At 43.8% G+C, this 18,063-nt stretch overlaps 1 protein-coding gene across 1 annotated transcript in view; it reads right to left on the reverse strand.

Moving 5' to 3' along the window:
- DOCK5 (dedicator of cytokinesis 5) overlaps positions 1 to 18,063 on the reverse strand; it is a 196,041-nt gene that overhangs the window by 23,665 nt on the left and 154,313 nt on the right. Inside the window, exons 28-37 of the mRNA XM_012807685.2 lie at positions 16,624 to 16,718; positions 14,755 to 14,833; positions 12,927 to 13,027; positions 10,064 to 10,122; positions 9,570 to 9,724; positions 8,373 to 8,458; positions 5,624 to 5,783; positions 4,811 to 4,851; positions 4,368 to 4,458; positions 2,601 to 2,720 (exon numbers count right to left, since the gene is read on the reverse strand). Of these exons, the coding sequence (XP_012663139.1) occupies positions 2,601 to 2,720; positions 4,368 to 4,458; positions 4,811 to 4,851; positions 5,624 to 5,783; positions 8,373 to 8,458; positions 9,570 to 9,724; positions 10,064 to 10,122; positions 12,927 to 13,027; positions 14,755 to 14,833; positions 16,624 to 16,718 (987 nt within the window). The remainder of the gene's footprint in view (positions 1 to 2,600; positions 2,721 to 4,367; positions 4,459 to 4,810; positions 4,852 to 5,623; positions 5,784 to 8,372; positions 8,459 to 9,569; positions 9,725 to 10,063; positions 10,123 to 12,926; positions 13,028 to 14,754; positions 14,834 to 16,623; positions 16,719 to 18,063) is intronic.

Raw genomic sequence — 18,063 nt, forward strand, 5'->3', positions numbered from 1 at the left:
AGTTTCCTGCCTCTGCCTCCCAAGTAGCTGGGACCACAGGCGCCCGCCACAGTGCCCGGCTATTTTTTTTGGTTGCAGCTGTCATTGTTGTTTGGCGGGCCTGGGCTGGACTCGAACCTGCCACCTTAAGTGTATGTGGCTGGTGTCTTAGCCACTTGAGCCACAGGTGCTGAGCCGAGCCTCCATTTCTAAGTGTAAGTTGTATATCAGGTGGATGCTTGTAACTTGGGGACTGACCATATCACAGGCTTATTGTTGTTGTTGAAAGAACAAATTTTTCTGCTTTAATTTCTCAGAGTATAAATACGAATAGATACAACCTATATGGACAAAAGTGTTTGGGGGTCCTTAATTATTTTTTAAGAGGGTTAAAGTTTGCAAAGACCTTAAAAGTCTGAGCTTTATTTGCTGTCTGGGTCTCATGCTCCTTACCTGTAAAACAGACATAGTACCTACCTTAAAGAGTGATGTAAGAAGAACTAAATCAGAGCAGTGGTTCTCAACCTTCCTAATGCCTCCTAATGCCGCAACCCTTTAATACAGTTCCTCCCGTTGTGGTGACCCCCAACCATAAAATTATTTTCGTTGCTACCTCATAACTGTAATTTTGCTACTGTTAAGAATCATAATGTAAATATCTGATAGGCAGGATGTATTTTCATTGTTACAAAGGGGTCGCGACCCACAGGTTGAGAACCGCTGAATTAGAGGAAAAGCCTAAAGCCCGTCCCAAACAGTTCAGCACTAAATAGACAATGGCAATTTTATCTTGATGATCTTTTTAGATTATTTGTTTATTTAGAAGTTTTACTAACGGTACCACTGATAAAACCAATGTGGTGGCTGGAAGTGGACAAGTCCATATAAACCGTCTAGGCACCTGAAACTGGTTGAATCCAGGATCTATTTTGTTTGGATACCAAAAACCGTTTTGCTTTCCTTCTCTTCCAGTCTCTTCTATGTATCTTATTTTTTTCCAATTATTTATTTATTATTATTATTATTTTTTTTTTTTTGCAGTTTTTGGCGGGGCCTGGGTTTGAACCCGCCACCTCCGGCATATGGAGCCAGGGCTCTACTCCTTTGAGCCACAGGCACTGACCCTCCTCTAGGTATCTTTTTTCCATTTTCAATTTAAAAGGTCTTTCAACTGGATACGCTTTCTCCAGTTGACCACCAACTCGGCAACTCCCTGGCACAGGTCACATTGCTTATCTTGCCTCAGGGCCCGTTGTCACCTGCAGCCTGTGCTGCCAGGCGGTGGTGATGTGGAGCGCGCATTGTGCGTTCCCCAATATTATCTTGAGAATGGACAGAAGATGATGGGACCAATTCCCGAGCCCAGCAGTAATTAAAAGGCAAAGTTAGGGTTGTGGAAAAATAGAGGACTCTGGGCTGCCCATTGTACTCAGCACTGTGGTCAGTCTGCTTGAGAGGAATGATCTTTTTTACCATTCATACCTTAATTTATTCATGTTCTGAAAATATCAGAATTCTGGCTTGGCGCCCATAGTACAGTGGTTATGGCGCCAGCCACATACACCAAGGGTGGTGGGTTCAAACTCGGCTCTGGCCAGCTAGACAACTGTAACAAAAAAATAGCTGGGCACTGTGGCGGGCACCTATAGTCCCAGCTACTTAGGAGGCTGAGGCAAGGGAATCACTTAAGCCCAAGAGTTTCAGGTTGCTGTGAGCTGTGATGCCATAGCACTCTACCTAGGGCAACATAGCAAGACTCTGTCTCAAAAAAAAAAGAAAATATCAGAATTCAAAGACACACAGGGGATGATAAAGGGTAAGTTACAAGTTGTATAAAAAAGAATTTATCTGTCTTTGACCTCAGTTCTAAGGAGGGAGCGTCTAAAACTTTGGAACTTCCCAAGTAATTGGAATGTGTGTTATTCCTGGTGGGTCCCCAAGACTGAACCCAAAATCAATGCTAACAAGGTGACTCAGACTGGGCTCCTGGGGGCTGGATCTGCCAGAAATACCAACCAGGGCTAAGGGCTTGAGCTATACAATGTCAGCCTCACCTTTAGGAAGGTGGGTATGGTGGAGATTGAACGTGATCACACAGTCACTGAGCCAATCAAAACATGTCTACATAAAAAAACCCCAATAACAGCTCTGCATGCTAAGGCTCCAGAGGTTCTCCTGCTAGGAGAACCCATCAATCTGCCAGGAAGGGGATGTGTCCCAAGTTCCTGGGGAGAAGATACAAAGCTCTGTGTCTGGGATCCTCTGAGACCGTGCCCTGTACGTCCCTTCATGCGGCTGGTCCTAGTCTGTATCCTTTATAATAAAATTGTAATCACTAAATATAGCAACTCATTGTGCTCTGTTACTTGTTTTAGCAAGTTATCAAAAGTGAGGGAGCCATGGGAACCTCTGAAATTTATGGACAGTTTGTCAGAAGTGCAGATGGTCTGGAGACACCCCAAAACTGTGGCTGGCATCTGAAGTGTGGGCATTCTTATTGGGGAAAGCGCCCTTCACTTGTGCAGTCTGCACTGACTCCACATGGTCAGCATCAGAATTGCACAGCAGTAATTACAATCGTTTTCCTCTTTCCCCTGATACAGAAACAACCCGGTACTCACTTTGCCTTTGTCAAAATAGGATATAATTTCTTGATACAGCTTCTCTTTAAGCTCTTGCTGGGTATAAACGTAGTAACTGTCCCTCTGAAGCAAATGGGGCACACAGGGCTTGTCGGACCACTAAAAAGACACAAAAGCAACAGAAGATGCCAATGCAATGAACAAATTCAAGAGATCCATGCAACAAATATTCAGCAAAAAGAAAAGATAAAAAGTATCTGTATGTGTAGTTGACTAATCCATCTTACATTAGACTGTTTATTTTTATTTTATTTATTTATTTATTTCGAGACAGAGTCTCACTATGTTGCCCTCAGTAGAATGCTGTGGCGTCACAGCTCACAGCAACCGCCAACTCTTGGGCTTAAGTGATTCTCTTGCCTCTCCCAAGTAGCTGGGACTATAGGCACCCGTCACAACGCCCGGCTATTCTTTGTTGCAGTTGTCATTGTTGTTTAGCTGGCTCCGGGCTGGGTTAGAACCTGCCAATTTTGGTGGATGTGGCTGGCGCCATAACCGCTGTGCTACGGGAGCCAAGCCATGTTAGACTATTTATTAAGCATAAAACTGTACATTTGCACAAGCAAGGGCGAAGGGAAGTATCATGCAAATACTCGCACATCCCCATGGACGTCAGGAACAAAGAGAGACTGCTAACTAACCTGACTATTGCTGTCCTGACACAGGGTGACCAGATTTTAACATTTGTAAAGCGGGACAACATGGGGGAGGGGGCTTGGGGGCAGGGGATGGGGCAGGGCAGGGCCTGACAACAATGCAAACTTTGATAAGCAGTTCTTGATAATCATTTCTCAACAATTGCTTGTTATTATTACAGAAAAGGAAGGCAGGATGACAGGTTGGGAAGCGGCAAGACTAGGAAACAAAGGTGCCCGTCACCAAATCAAGTTTGAGCTGTCTATTAATCATTCAGGGATGGATGCTGAAAGTACCATTTAAATACGAATCCCAAGTTAGAGGAGGAGATCAGGGCTAGAAATAATTATTTGGGATTCATGACGTATAAACCTGTTTCCATCCAGGCCATCGCATGATTTTACTGAAGGAGAGAATAGAAAGAGGAAAGAATTTCTTTGATACTAGATTCACTCATAACTCAGCTCTGTCCAGTTTTACAAGTCTTTCTATATATTAATCAATCCATGTTTTATTTCTTTCATTAGAATGTCAATTACAAGAGTCCTGTAAGTTCTCCCTTGCATCTGAGGATTTTGGTAAATAAAAGGTAACCAATGTTTTCGCAATCACGATCTGAATATCAGCTGTGCCTATTTAGAAGAGATAAAAATATTCTTGGATTGGCTCAGCGCTTGTAGCTCAAATGGCTAAGGTGCCAGCCACATACACCAGAGCTGGCGGGTTCGAATCCAGCCTGGGTCTGCCAAACAATGACAACTACAACCAAAAAATAGCCAGGCGCTGTGGTGGGTGCCTATGGTCCCAGCTACTTGGGAGGTTGAGGCAAGAGAATCACTTAAGCCCAGGAGTTGGAGGTTGCTGTGAGCTGTGATGCCACAGCACTCTACCCAGGGTGACAGCTTGAGCCTTTGTCTCAAAAAAAAAAAAAAAAAAAAAAAAAAAAAAAAAAAAAAAAAAATTCTTGGATAAAAGAATGTCCCTGGAATAAGGTTCTTTCTCATCAAAATCGTGAGGCAGATACAATTTAGCCCAAAGGACTGAAGGCCCCCCTTGCTACCTATGGCCTTCCTCCCTATGGAAACAGCTCCCTGACCTGCTGCTTATTACCTGCAGAAGCTCAGCGTGCAAGAGAAGTGTGCAGGCAGCTTCCGTGTAGTTCTCACACTCGCAGTGCAAATCTCGAAGCTTGTACAAATACCTGGTAAGGGAGGGAGAAAGCATTTTGTCGCTTGCGAACTGATCCAGCGTTTGTTTCCTAAGCAGGGATTCACAGATTGCACGCTGAGACTCCTTGTTAGGTTTTCACCGCCCCTCCTGACCACCTGGGCCAGAAGTCTTCCATCCCTCCCCCCAACCCCCCTCTGCATGCCTTTATATTGCACTTACTGTGTAACTATCTAAAAAGTTTATCCTTTGAGGGCAAACTGAATACCTTTAGGGGGTTCCCAAAGCCACGAGCAAGGCGTGGGGCACACTATTTATTTACAGAGAGACTAAACCACGAAGCCATGACATACACAGCAAAAAACAAGCCACTGCCTTCCGCTTACCTTATATATATGTCCTCTCTCTTCTTTTCTTTATAGAAATTCTGCCAGAAAAAATAGGGGGAAAAAAAAGATCACAAAACACCAACATAAATCAAAAGCCGCTGACGGGCTTGCCACAAAAACAGCCGAAGCACCATTATTGCTTTTTAAGTGACAAATTGTTCATTGCTTTCCTCTAACATACACCCCACTCAAGAAAGGAAGCAGTGGGCTATAAAGAAGAGAAGGTGAGTAATTTTTTTAGGGCCTGTGCTTCTGAAGACTGTGAGAAACCTTTAAGGGAGTGGGTACCAGACCCGAGTCACTGTAGATACTATCTCCTTAGGGGTTATACTCGGCTGAGGAACACACAGCCAGCCCGAAACGCCAAGGTCTGTGGTCCCAGTTAATGACATTGAAAAAGGCAAGAGCAGAGACTTCTGCCACCATGAAGACTTCACAAGCTAACTCTCTATTCAAGGTCTAGTGCTTCTGGTGCATCTCTGTCTTGGTCCTATAAACCAACTGCGTAGATACAGGGTGGCCATCAAGTTCATGTGCAATTTAAAATAGTGTCTTTTGCCCTTTATGGACACTCTGTCTATAAAACAAACAGGCTGAGTATAGCCTTCAGGAAAACAGAATGAAATCAGGAGCTTATGTGGCATTTTCTATCCTGTTTCCAAGTTCATCAAGTCCAAAGCTGAGCCAACTAGACTCGGCAGAACACAGACTCTGTCAAGGTGCCCCTGTGTCTGTGCGACCCACATAGCACTGAGCTGTGGGCACCGGGCAGCCTGCCAGCGCCCTCACTGTCCCAGGGACGGCACATACCAGCACGTTAACCGTACAGCTCATACGGTTCTCCTTGCTCTCGTCATGCATGATGATGGTCCTGTAGTCCAGCAGATGCTCTAAGAGGCTGCTGACCAGTAACGCAAACACTTCCCCAGAGCTGGACAGGTATTTATGTTTCCGGCAGTGTTCCAAGAGCCTGGCAGGGCGGAGGGAGAGACAAATGCCCATGTTCCAGGCTGCCATTCCAGAACCCCGTATGAGCAAACCAAGGTCTTGAGGGCAGATAGTGCAGACACAGGAGACCCTGGGTGCCGGACAAGCCAACACACACCCTGTTGGATGCCATCCTAGCCTGGCACCTCCACCTTTGCTGTTCTGCATTTTTTTTTTAAGGCTTGGCTCTAGTTCCACCATCCCTGACAATCCCAGCCCACAAGGTCCTCTTTTTGAACATCTGTTGGTGTTTCTGTTTTTTGCAGTCAGCATCACAGAAACGAAAACCTGGCTGTACGAAAGTTCTAATGCAGTTGTATGAGACCATCTTCCTACGTCTTTCTTCTCCCTAAGACCTGGAACTCAGGGCATCTTCTGGGCAGTCGGGAAAGCCTTGGGGGTTGATACCCAGTCGAGAGGAACCCAGCACATCTCCAGACATGTGGCTCTTTAGATAAAAGTTATTTTGAGATAAAAAAAAAAAGAGTGTATTTATAAATAAGCAAATTGAAGCTAAATGTTTGATCTAAATCCTGTCCTTTTGGACCCATATAGAGCAAAATTCTGGGGCTTCTTAAAAAAACTTGGGAAAAGAGAGAAACAAATGGATACGAAAAATTAAAAATTAGTCCAGACTTTTGGAGACTTGTGCAGTTGTATTTTTCTGAGCTAGTGAACCACAAGGACACAGGAAAGCAAAGTAGGATCTTTATGTGAAAAATCAGCTGTGGGATTTTTTTTTAAAAGAGTTAGCTTAGTGGGCAGCACCTGTGGCTCAGTGTTAGGGCACTGGCCCCATATACTGAGGGTGGTGGGTTCAAACCCAGCCCCGGCCAAACTGCAACAAAAAAATAGTCAGTCATTGTGGCGAGCGCCTATAGTCCCAGCTACTTGGGAGGCTGAGGCAAGAGAATCACGTAAGCCCAGGATTGGAGGTTGCTGTGAGCTGTGACACCACGGTACTCTACCGAGGGCGATAAAGTGAGACTCTGTCTCTAAAAAAAAAAACTAGTAGCTTAGCATGTGTAAATATAGTTGTCTGTGTGCACGCATGCGTATAACTTCATTTGCTTACATACAGGATCAGCTATAAGCTGGGAGGTTTACAAACAGAGAGACCTAATGGAAATATCCTAAAAAGTCCACCAAAAAGGGGCAGCACCTGTGGCTCAGAGGAGTAGGGCGCTGGCCCCATATACTGGAGGTGGTAGGTTCAAACCCAGCCCGGCAAAAAACTGCAAAAAGTCCACCAAAAGGTCTTATTATCATTGAAAAAAATTTTTTAAAGACTTCTGGTTCTTTAAAATACAGGCTATTCATCAATTTATCAATTTAATTCTCTTCTTGAGTATCCTGGATACTGGTTCCTGACACCCAATGATGGGAATCCAGCCAGTCTGCAAATTAAGGATGACACAGGCTCTGCAGCCTTGTTCTTAAATTTATATGTAAGTTGAAACAGGTACATTTACCTATTTCCTATAGTAGCCTCCACTCGTAAGTGGAGCCGTATGTCAGTCAGATGTGTGTAACTCGGATACAGTGATGACCACGAACACTAGAGCAGATGACGTTTATTACACACAAACTCCAGAAAGACGCTACGTTAAGGGGTCGTCTTATTTAATCCTCACGACAATACCAAAAAATAGATACTATTTTGGGAGATAGGGGGAAAAAATGAGGTGTTTAATGGGTTGAATCTCTGGTCAAAAGCCAGACGCCCGGGACTTGGTGAAAGTGGGCTGGCAGCTCGTCCGTCTCCGAGGCCAACACCTGAGTGCCACTTCTCACCAGGCTGATGCTCTGCTGCTCCATGAGTGCAGAGGAGGAAAGGGGGAAAGAGGGGGGTTTGGAGGTGGGAAGGGGGGGCTGAAGATCACTGCTGTGGGCCATAAGGTATTTTTATATACCAAGTGGACCTTGAACTATTTTTTTCCCTTTAACTTGTCTCTGTGAAGCCATAATTAGAGGTGCTAACGCTTTGGCTGAAGTTCAAAACTTCCAACCCTGGGTCAAATGCCAGCATTCTGTATATTTCCTCCTTTCCTCTTTTTTTTTTTTTGAGACAGAGCCTCAAGTTGTCGCCCTGGGTAGAGTGCTGTAGCATCACAGCTCACAGCAACCTCCAACTCCTGGGCTCAAGCGATTCTCCTGCCTCCGCCTCCCAAGTAGCTGGGACTACAGGTGTCCGCTAGAATGCCTGGCTATTTTTTGGTTGCAGCCATCATTGTTGTTTGACAGGGCCAGGCTGGATTCGAACCCACCACCTTAGGTGTATGTGGCTGGTGCCTTAGCCACTTGAGCCACAGGCACCGAGCCTCCTTCTTTCCTCCATTTGCTGTTTTCTTCAGAGTAGGGCTGGCCAGGAAAACAAGAGCGTTTGACTTGTGTCAGATAAACGGTGTCAACAGCAAATGGTGTCCCCTCCATTAACAACACCAAGGGCCACGGTGGGGTGGCCCCAGTGGCACTGAGGTTACTTGGCCCTTCTACTGGTGCTGCAAGGCCCTGTTTTTCTCCATTACTGAATGATGCCACCGAGTCGAGGTTTTGTTTCCGAAATACTCACAGTTTCTCCAGCAGAACCTTGTACTGTTCATCTCCTCTGCCCCCTTCCACCTCCTGGTCCAGCTTCGTGATCAGCTCATTCTCAAACTGAAAGCAGAGTGAGAATCTCACAGCACAAGGTCGCTGGCTTAGAACGGGACACAGTCAGCCTTTCCGGGTTTGGCCCAACCCTGTGCTGACTTGTGAACTGTTTCCAACATATATAGGGAGGCTTATACTTGGAGTCATTCATGGCTGGGGTACCAAGGCCCTCCCCATCAAAGCTTTCCAAAGTGGTCTCCTGTAACTTGGTCTTTTGCTTTTATATTTACCAAAAAAAAGTAAAACATTACTTTCTGTTATAACTATGCATATAAAAATAGCTTAATGATGCTAATTTTCTATTTTATTTTTGTTTCTTGCACAAGCCTTGGTTTGCAAAGCTTCAAAGATCCAAAGTCTTCCTTTTAATAATACATTGTGCTGATTAAAAAAAAAAAAAAAAAAAAACTAAGGCTTAGAGACGGTGTGTAAGAACCAAGTTCCCAAAACTAGAATAATGCTTTAGACCTCAGTCCACAGCATCACTCCCTAGCTTACTAGAACAGATAGGGGTTTTTATTGTTTTTTTTTCAAGACATAGTCTGACTATGTTGGCCTGGGTAGATTGCCATAGCATCACAGCTCACAGCAACCTCAAAGTCTTGGGCTTAAGTGATTCTTTTGCCTCAGCATCCCAAGTAGCTGGGACTACAGGCACCTGCCACAACATCCAGCTGTTTTTTTGGTTGCAGCTGTCATTGTTGTTTAGAAGGCCTGGGCTGGGCTTGAACCCACCAGCTTCTGTGTATGTGGCCGGCGCCCTGCTCACTGAGCTACAGGCCTCGAGCCCAGCAGGGTTTTTATTCAATTCACTCCATTATTCCCTTAGTGACAGTGAAACGCGATTAAAATGCATGAAGTTAACTTTTAATTAGCCAAAGACAAAGTGTTGCTTCAGGAAAGACAAACTAACAGAGAGATTTCTTCTAGGCTCTAGGCTTGAATATGTGATTACAGATTTAACTGCTTTACAAAATAAGACATAAAAAGTGTTAGGTCTCATTTTTTAGACCAGCTTTGATTTATATTATTCACACTATTGCTTCTCTACATAGAAAAAAAAAAAAGCCAAGTAAGAGGTGACTATATGTGCATTTTGGAGATTACAGAGTCTTACCATATGGAAATTTCCATTTCCACTGAAATTGAACTCACACTGCATCATATCAAAGAAAATGGGGATTGTGGCTTTCTGGAGCTCAACTTCAGGGGTCAGAGTGACTTCCAGGATGGGGCCCACCATGGAGGGGATGAATTTGATTTTGTGGGGACCTGAAATGAAAGTAAATGAGGACACTGAAGAATCATTTCATGGTAAGTGTTATAAGCTTCCTCCCTGGGGCCCATAAGAAAAGAAAAATTTATATGGGAAAAATCAACTTAATTCAGAAGTCAGTGAGTAAATACTGTATTCTGACGACACGTGGATGCAAAAGTAATAATGCTTATCAATGTCCCCGTTGGGACAAGGGTGGGAAACCCACAAATCGACTTTCACTTTACTGACAAATTAATCTCAGGATGATTTGGAGTAAAATTAAAAACAAAAAAAAATAATTCACCATGAGATGCTTATCCCACAGCAGTCATAGGGGCAGGTCAGACACTCACCCAGGTTATACCACATGTCCCGGATCCTAAAGCCAATGTCTTTTCTCATGTCCCCGTATCTAGGAAGAAGACCAGAAATGAGGAAAAGGATTTGCAGTGGAACCAAGTTGCACATAACACAGGGATGAAAGGCATGACAGCAGCCTGCGTCCCTCTGGGTCACTTTTAAGGCAAGTTCAGTGTAAGAGATAAGGTTAGTACCTAAACAAGCCCCCAAAGAAAACTGAGCCATGCACAGGACAGGGCACTTTATGGGCACGAGAAGCCAAACACTGAAAAATAACCAGAGATGAGATTAACAAACTAACTGAAGGGAGAACAGGGAGAAATACTTTGGTTGGTTGCTGGGAAATAAAAAAATAGCCAAGCAAAACATAAACACCCTGGCTTGGTGCCCATAGCACAGTGGTTACGGTGCCAGCCACATACATCAAGGCTGGCAGGTTTGAACCTGTCCCAGGCCTGCTAAACAACAATGACAACTGCAACAAAAAAATAGCTAGGCTTTGTGGCAAGCACCTGTAGTCCCAGCTACTTGGGAGGAGGCTGAGGCAAGAGAATCAGTGAAGCCCCAGAGTTTGCGGTTGCTGTGAGCTGTGTTGCCGCAGCACTCTATCAGGGTGACATAGTGAGACTCTGTCTCAAAAAACCAACAAACAAAAAAACACATAAACACTCATGAAGAGGAAGATGAGTGGGGAATGATTTTCATAGCACTGTGCCTGATGACTAACAAGCAAGTTGACTTATACACTCCGATTTGGGTAATACGCATCCATTCTGCAGAGGACTCACATTGGAAAGCTTTAGTCCCTTCACTGTCAATGGGGGTGGGATTGTCCACAAAGGGGTAAAAATTGATCCTTGGGGGCAAAAGCACTTCAGTGTTTGTATGTACGTGGCACAGAAAGGCACATGGCATCAAATGATGCATGGTCCGTCAGTGGCATTAGACTTTCACAGTGGAGTCTCATTAGCAAAACAGTGTCTGAAAGGGCCTTTTGTTGGAGTTGATAATGGGAAAAAGAGCAGAGAAACGTTAGCTTAGACCAGTGTTTTTCAGCCTTTTTTGTCTCATGGCACACTTGAACCTATAGTTAAACTTCTGTGGCACACTTCAATTATGTTCATCTAAAAAAAAAAAAAAAAAAAAAGAGTGAAGTAAAGAATATGCTTGCTGTGCTTTGAATGTCTTTCTCAAAAAATTTAATTAAGTATCGTTAAAAATGTTTGCAGCCCACCTAAGATCCTCTCCCAGCACACTGGTTGAAAAATCACTGGTCTAGACAGTGATTCTTGGGTGAAAGTGAATCAGAATCACCTGGAAATCTCTTAAATAATACTTAGTCCTGAGACAACCCCACATCATAGACCACAGCAGAGGCTGGGGGGTTGGACAATTGGAAATGAGGTGAGTCGAAAGATGCTGACGCTGCGGGTCTTCCCAGGGAATGCTAACAACGGCCTGTAACTCACCCTGCAACCACTACTTTCCCTTATCCTCTCACACTAACATCGCCCTGGACAGTCTTTCCAAACTCCTTTTTGGGGAAATGCCCTCATAAGCCAGCATTGAAAAGATCACATTTAAAAACCTCTCTTACGATGCCATCTTAACAAAAATACTCAACCTAATTTAATTACTAATATTATGTAAACCTATGTAGTCAAGGTCTTGGGCATAATGGACACTAAATGATAAAGTACTATTGATGCTACTTCTATATAAAAATAAGAGAATGTTTGAAAAATCTATTCACATTGCTACAGCCTAATATAGTAAGATTTTATTTTCTAAGTTTTATCTTTGCCCAGATGCATACATTCATACTGTTATATGGGTTGGATTCAGTCCTAGAGACCAAAAATGGAACCACTAACCCTAACGGGCCATTTTATTGATAAGAGCTGGCATTCAACTATCCTCACTTATTGGTTGTTTAACCAAAATCAAACATGTCCTTTAAAGAAGTTATATTGCCAAGATTTTCTAAAGAATGAAATCAAGGTATCCATCTTAAAAGCAGTGTCTCTCAATACTCAACACTCAAAGAAATCTACAATTTTACTTTATCTTTTTCTTTTTTTCAGTTTTTTGCCAGGGCTGGATTTGAACCCACTACCTCCAGCATATGGGGCCGGCGCTTTACTCCTTTGAGCCATAGGCACTGCCCCTTATGCTTTTATCTTTTAAAGCATAGTTACTCATTTTCAATCTCTTTGCTACCTAAAAGCCTCTCTCAGGGAGCAACCAGAGGTACAAGGATGCAAAATGATTCGTCTAGAATCCCAGATATCCCAGCAAGGGGAACCAAACTAAAATTTCAAAGTCTTTAAAATAACATATTTCTCAAGTTGTAGACTCTTCAAGTTAACTCTGAAACAGATCTGAGATGACAGCAATGGAAAGCTTCCCTAAACTTCCCATCAGTCTTGCATATAATTCCATTTTGACATTCTGGAGGGCATTTTGAGCTTATGTTTGAGTCTCAACTTCTCTGAAGTGACAGGGAAACAGAGCAATAGTGCTAAAGGAGTAAGGGGGCACTATGCCTGCAATTTGGAGGAGCTGCCAGCAGAGGGTGCAGTGGTGCTATGGGGACAAGTGTGCAGGTAGCTGAAGCTCCTCTCCAGTAAATTTCATAAAAAGGTGGGGGCTGATGGAAAGATAAAGGGGGCCTTGAGAACAGAGATGGAGATCTGGGGGAATTTGAAATCTATGAAGTAGTTACTTAAAAATCTACCTCTCTAACAACATGGGCAGTCACTGAACAGTAATTTCTATGATACCAAAAAACATTGCTCCCAACAGAAGAATAAGAATTCCCTTCCTAATCTTAAACGAGGTTAAAAGGACACTTACTTTTTTACAATTTTGTTGCGCTTGGCTTCTGAGAAGGTTTCAAGCTGAAGAGATTCGTGGGTGAGAAATGCTACTGCCAAATGGAAGTAATTGTTCCAGAGCTGTTCAGAATTAATTGTGTGGGAAAAAGGAATGGAAAATAACATTAATAAGGGTCAGAATGAAACAGTGTCACATGGCAGAAAGTCAATAACCAGAGACTGACAAAAAAATAAGACTTCTTTTTCTTAGGTTTCGGTTTACTCGGTCCTGAAAGTTTTGGGACTTACTATTGAACTTTTCAAAAAAATCCAAATAATTGTATTTTTCTTTACTCTAGGGATAAAGAAAAACTGCTGCCAAGAAGTATACCTATTTATAGTAGGTAGTTTGGCAACGTGTAGCAAAAGCCCTAAAATTTGGCCAAACTTTGAGACAGTAAATGCTTTCAGGACTTTAGCCTGAAAAATAACCACGGATATTTTAAAATATTTCAAATAAGGAGGGCCACACAGTGCTATCGAACATAACAGAAAATGAAAACAACTTAAACGTTCATGTGAAGAATTTGGTTAAATAAATCATGAGCCAGGCACGTAGCAGAGTTTAGCTGGCCACTAAAAATATCATGAAAATATTCAACATCACTGAAAAGATCAAAGACTATTTAAAAAGTAAATAAACTAACAGGTTTCCAAAGACCTACCCAGCTCAATTCCACTTTGGCAAATATACCGATGTACACACATATACGTATGGGTATTCATATTTGTACATATGCAAATTTACGAATCTCCACTTTAGAAGCACCACAGACATGAAAACACATGACACAGAAAAAGTACATCATCAAAAAACTGTACACTACTCTGGCAGGTAAGCTCCATGTGGGCAGGAACCTGTCTGCCTTCACCGGGGCCCAGAGCAGGGTGCCCTGTGCACACAAATACGCTAGCATGGGATGGATGAATGAGTGAAAGCAGACAGAGCTAGTGGTCACCTATTTTGCAGTAAGTTTGAATGTCCCAAATATTATGCACACCAACTACTCTTTAGAACCAAACTTGTGTAGGTATAAGAGTTATCTGTGTCTGTTTATAACTACACACCTGTATGTATAATTGTTTGGGGTTTTTTTGCAGTTTTTGGCCGGGGCTGGGTTTAAACCCACTGCCACCTCCAGTATATGGGGCTGGAGCCCTACTCCTTGAGCCACAGGCGCCATATATATATATGTGTGTGTGTGTGTTTTGTGTAGAGATGGAGTCTCACTTTACTGCCCTCAGTAGAGTGCTGTGTCATCATAGCTCACAGCAACCTCTAACTCCTGGGCTTAGGCAATTATCTTGCCTCAGCCTCCTGAGTAGCTGAGACTATAGGCACCTGCCACAACATCAGGCTATTTTTTTGTTGCAGTTTGGCCAGGGCCAGTGAACCTGCCATCCTCGGTATATGGGGCCAGCGTCCTACTCACTGAGCCACAGGCACCGCCCTTGTATTTCTGTACCACATATTTATATAAAGGATTATTTGGATTATTACAAAGTTTATTAAAGGATTATTACAAAGGACTATTTGTATTTTTTATTTTCTCCTTTTTGCTTAGCCCTATCTTCTGTTATTACTTTTCAACATTTTTTAAAAGGTGTATTACTTTTACAGAAAGGAAGAAAAAAGCCTATTTTATTGTGTTGGGAGGACAGTGAGACAGGAGTATATGATTCAGGAAGAAAAAACAAGAAAACTTTTTTTCATTTGAAAATGATGAAATCAGAGGTGACATCCAGTGCTATGGTTCTCTCCACGGGGCTGAGAACGGCAGGAACATCTAGGAAAGTCATGTGCTTACCTGAAGTTCAAAGCTTGCCTGGTCCATGAAGCGTTTTGTGAGAACTTCAGCAAACTGGTTTATAGCCCGGAGAAAGACTCTAGGGAGGAAAATATCAGATGCAAGAAAGAAACTTCATGCCCCTTGGAACATTTTTCCACTTGTGTTAAAAACTAAACCAAACTGACCTAAACCTGGACTTGGCAACATCAGACCTTATGATCCATCAATGTCCTCAGAGACCAGAAACAGAGCAGACGAGGGCAGAGACATTCAGTTCCAGGAACTGACCGTACGAGCCACTCAGGGCCACATCAGAGGGTAGGTAAATGAAGGCCGCCTGACTCTCGGACCACAGCAATATGATACTTATGTCTTTAGGCCCCAGGATATCGGATATAATTTTTTCTCTCATCAGCACATTGATGGGAAAGATTTGCTAATTGGGTATCAGGGTAGAATTCCTCAGAATCAGGTATTGTGTAGAGTTAAAAATAATGCTTATGATAAGGATTTGACTTAGGCTCCTTAAAAATTCTCTGTTGCCTATGGCAGGCGTCCTCAAACTACGGCCCACGGGCCACATGCAGCTGGCCTAGGACATTTTATCTGGCTCACCGGGTGTTTTTGCCACCGCTGCCTGTCCTGCTTAGCAGCCGACTCATCCTGGGGCCCGTAGTCCAGCCCTCCAACGGTCTGAAGGACAGTGAACTGGCCCCCTGTTTAAAAACTTTGAGGACCCCTGGCCTATGGGGTGCAATGGCTTGATCATGGGTCACTGCAGCCTCAAACTCCTGAGCTCAAACAATCCTCCTGCCTCAGCCTCTTAAGTAGCTAGGACTATATATGTGCGCCACTATAGCTGACTTTAGCTCATTAAAAATTCTAAAGCTGGCTGGGTGCGGTGGTCACACATGTAATTCTAGTACCCTGGCAAGTGGAGGCAGGTGGATCGCTGGAGCTCAGAAGTTCAAGACCAACCTGAGCAAGAGTGAGACCTCGCCTCTACTAAAAATAAAAAACCGAGGCAAGAGAATCACTTGAGCACAAGAGTTTGAGGTTGCTGTGAGCTATGATGCCACAGCACTCTACCAAGGGCGACAAAATGAGACTCTGTCTCAAAAAAAAAAAAAAATCTAAAGCTCTTTTAACATCAGGTATATTCATTTCATTTCACTTCTATTCAGCAAATATTTGCTATGGGCCAACGACTGTAAAGTGCTGGCCTAGGTGCTGTGTTGAAAGAGAGTTCCTGGTTTTATTTATAGCTCGGTGGGGAGCTGGAGGGAGCAGGATTCACAACATGCAAATCATTATCTAACCATGACCTGATACAGAATATGGAAAAGGTTCTATGAGAGGCTTTCAAGGGGTCTGGGAAATCAAAGGAAGAGAAGATGACAGCCAGGTCAGAAGGACCTTCATGGAATGGCTGGAAATGATGGGAAGACACTGCAAAGGGGAGACGTGGTGTGAGGCAAAGCAGAGCAGGTGTCCAGGGACCGGGCAGAGGCCAGCTCAGCCGGAGCACGGGGTGTACACATGAGGAAACAGTGGAAGACTCAGCTAAAAAATCTAGAAATGCATCTGGATGCATCTGGAAAATCAGGGTAGGTTTTGGACGTCAGGATGAAGTAGGTCCCGTGAGAGGTGCCCTGGAGAGCGGATGTTGCCGGTTAATATGAGCACACCGGGGAGGCCAGACTAGAGAGAAGAGAGCAGAGAGTCCACGCCAGAGCACGTGTGCAGCCCAGGAAATTGAGACTGCGAGCACGTACACAGGGACGGTGGGGGCAGAAAGACGCTTACTTTACAGACGATGGATCTGAGGCACTTCCCACAGTTCACCCAAAAGGCCCGAGAATTCAGGCAAGTTCAGGGGCGTCCTACCTGCTCTGGGTCATGTTCATGACCATCCAATCTTTGGCATAGACGTGCTTTCCAATCAGATCCTTAAACATGATAAAAGTTTCCATGAGGAAGTCCTGCAGAGAACAGAGAAATGGTTGGGGGGAACTGGGCTACGACTCATAGCTACCTCTGGCTAACTAATAAAAATGCGTGCAAAACTTTTTGCTTTGAATTTTGGTCAGCTGTGTGCACGAGAAGGACCAGGACCTCCGAATAAGCTGTTCCTAGTGCCCAGCAATGGTCTGTCTCCCTCAGAAGGTTTCTAGGGAGAGCAAAGCATTCTCACAGCTAGCAATCGCATGAGAGGATTTTTACATCGTAGGACCCTCGAAGGAAAACAAAGACAAAAAGAATTGCCCATATTTTACAAATGGTACAAGCCAAGCTGAGAAAAACTAACTGAGTCTCCAAGACCACAGAAACCAGGAACCAGGAGGGCTGGGAAGAGAAGGCAGGGCGTCAGGCGCCACATTCACAGCTCCTATCTCTTTAGCTCTCTGCCATCACCCGTTGTCTGGATCTCAGGCACTTAAAAATAATTTGCCAACAATTGTGAGTAAATAGATACTTTAAACAGATCTGAGTCCAAGTCTCCTTTGTTATGTTGGAACAGAATAAAAACGCTACAAAGAAGAAGCAGAGTCATTAATTCTTCCTATTCCAGGGAAGCCGTCTAGCGCAGCCTGGAAGGAGGGTCTGCAGTGGTCCTCACAAGAGCTTCCCGCAGGGACGCGTGATGGCGCTTAAGAACCAATACTCTACGCAGAGCACAGAACAGAAAAACCAGTGGGGATTATGAGCCAAAAGTAATTGAGAAATAGAACCATCAGACCAAAAGCAAAGCAAAAAGTTTCACAAGTGTCTTTATTAGTTAGCTAAATGTAGACGTTTTCTTTTATTATTATTATTTTTTATGTTTTTTTTTTTTTTGAGACAGAGCCTCAAGCTGTCCCCCTGGGTAGAGTGTCGTGGCATCAAAGCTCACAGCAACCTCCAACTCCTGGGCTCAAGCGAGTGTCCCACCTTAGCCTCCCAAGTAGCTGGGACCACAGGCACCCGCCACAACACCTGGCCATTCTTTGGTTGCAGTCGTCATTGTTGTTTGGTGGGCCCAGGCTGGATTCAAACCCGCCACCCTAGGTGTATGTGGCAGGCACCTTAGCCACTTGAGCCACAGGCGCTGAGCCTAAATGTAGATATTTTCCACTGGAGTTTCTGAAATGAAAATTTGGTCCAATTTCTCTGGCACTACATACCAAAGGTCCTTATCTTAAGAAGTATACCTGCACTATACACATGGTGGATGTAAAGTTCGTGTGCAATTTAAAATAGTTTCGACATCATCTATTGTCTTTTTTTTTTTTTTTGAGCCAACCTCAAGCTGTCCTCCTGGGTAGAGTGCCATGGCATCACAGCTCA

Source organism: Otolemur garnettii, unplaced genomic scaffold, assembly GCF_000181295.1.
Source record: "Otolemur garnettii isolate 467f Iridium unplaced genomic scaffold, OtoGar3 scaffold00074, whole genome shotgun sequence".
In the NCBI taxonomy this organism is placed as follows: Eukaryota; Metazoa; Chordata; class Mammalia; order Primates; family Galagidae; genus Otolemur; species Otolemur garnettii.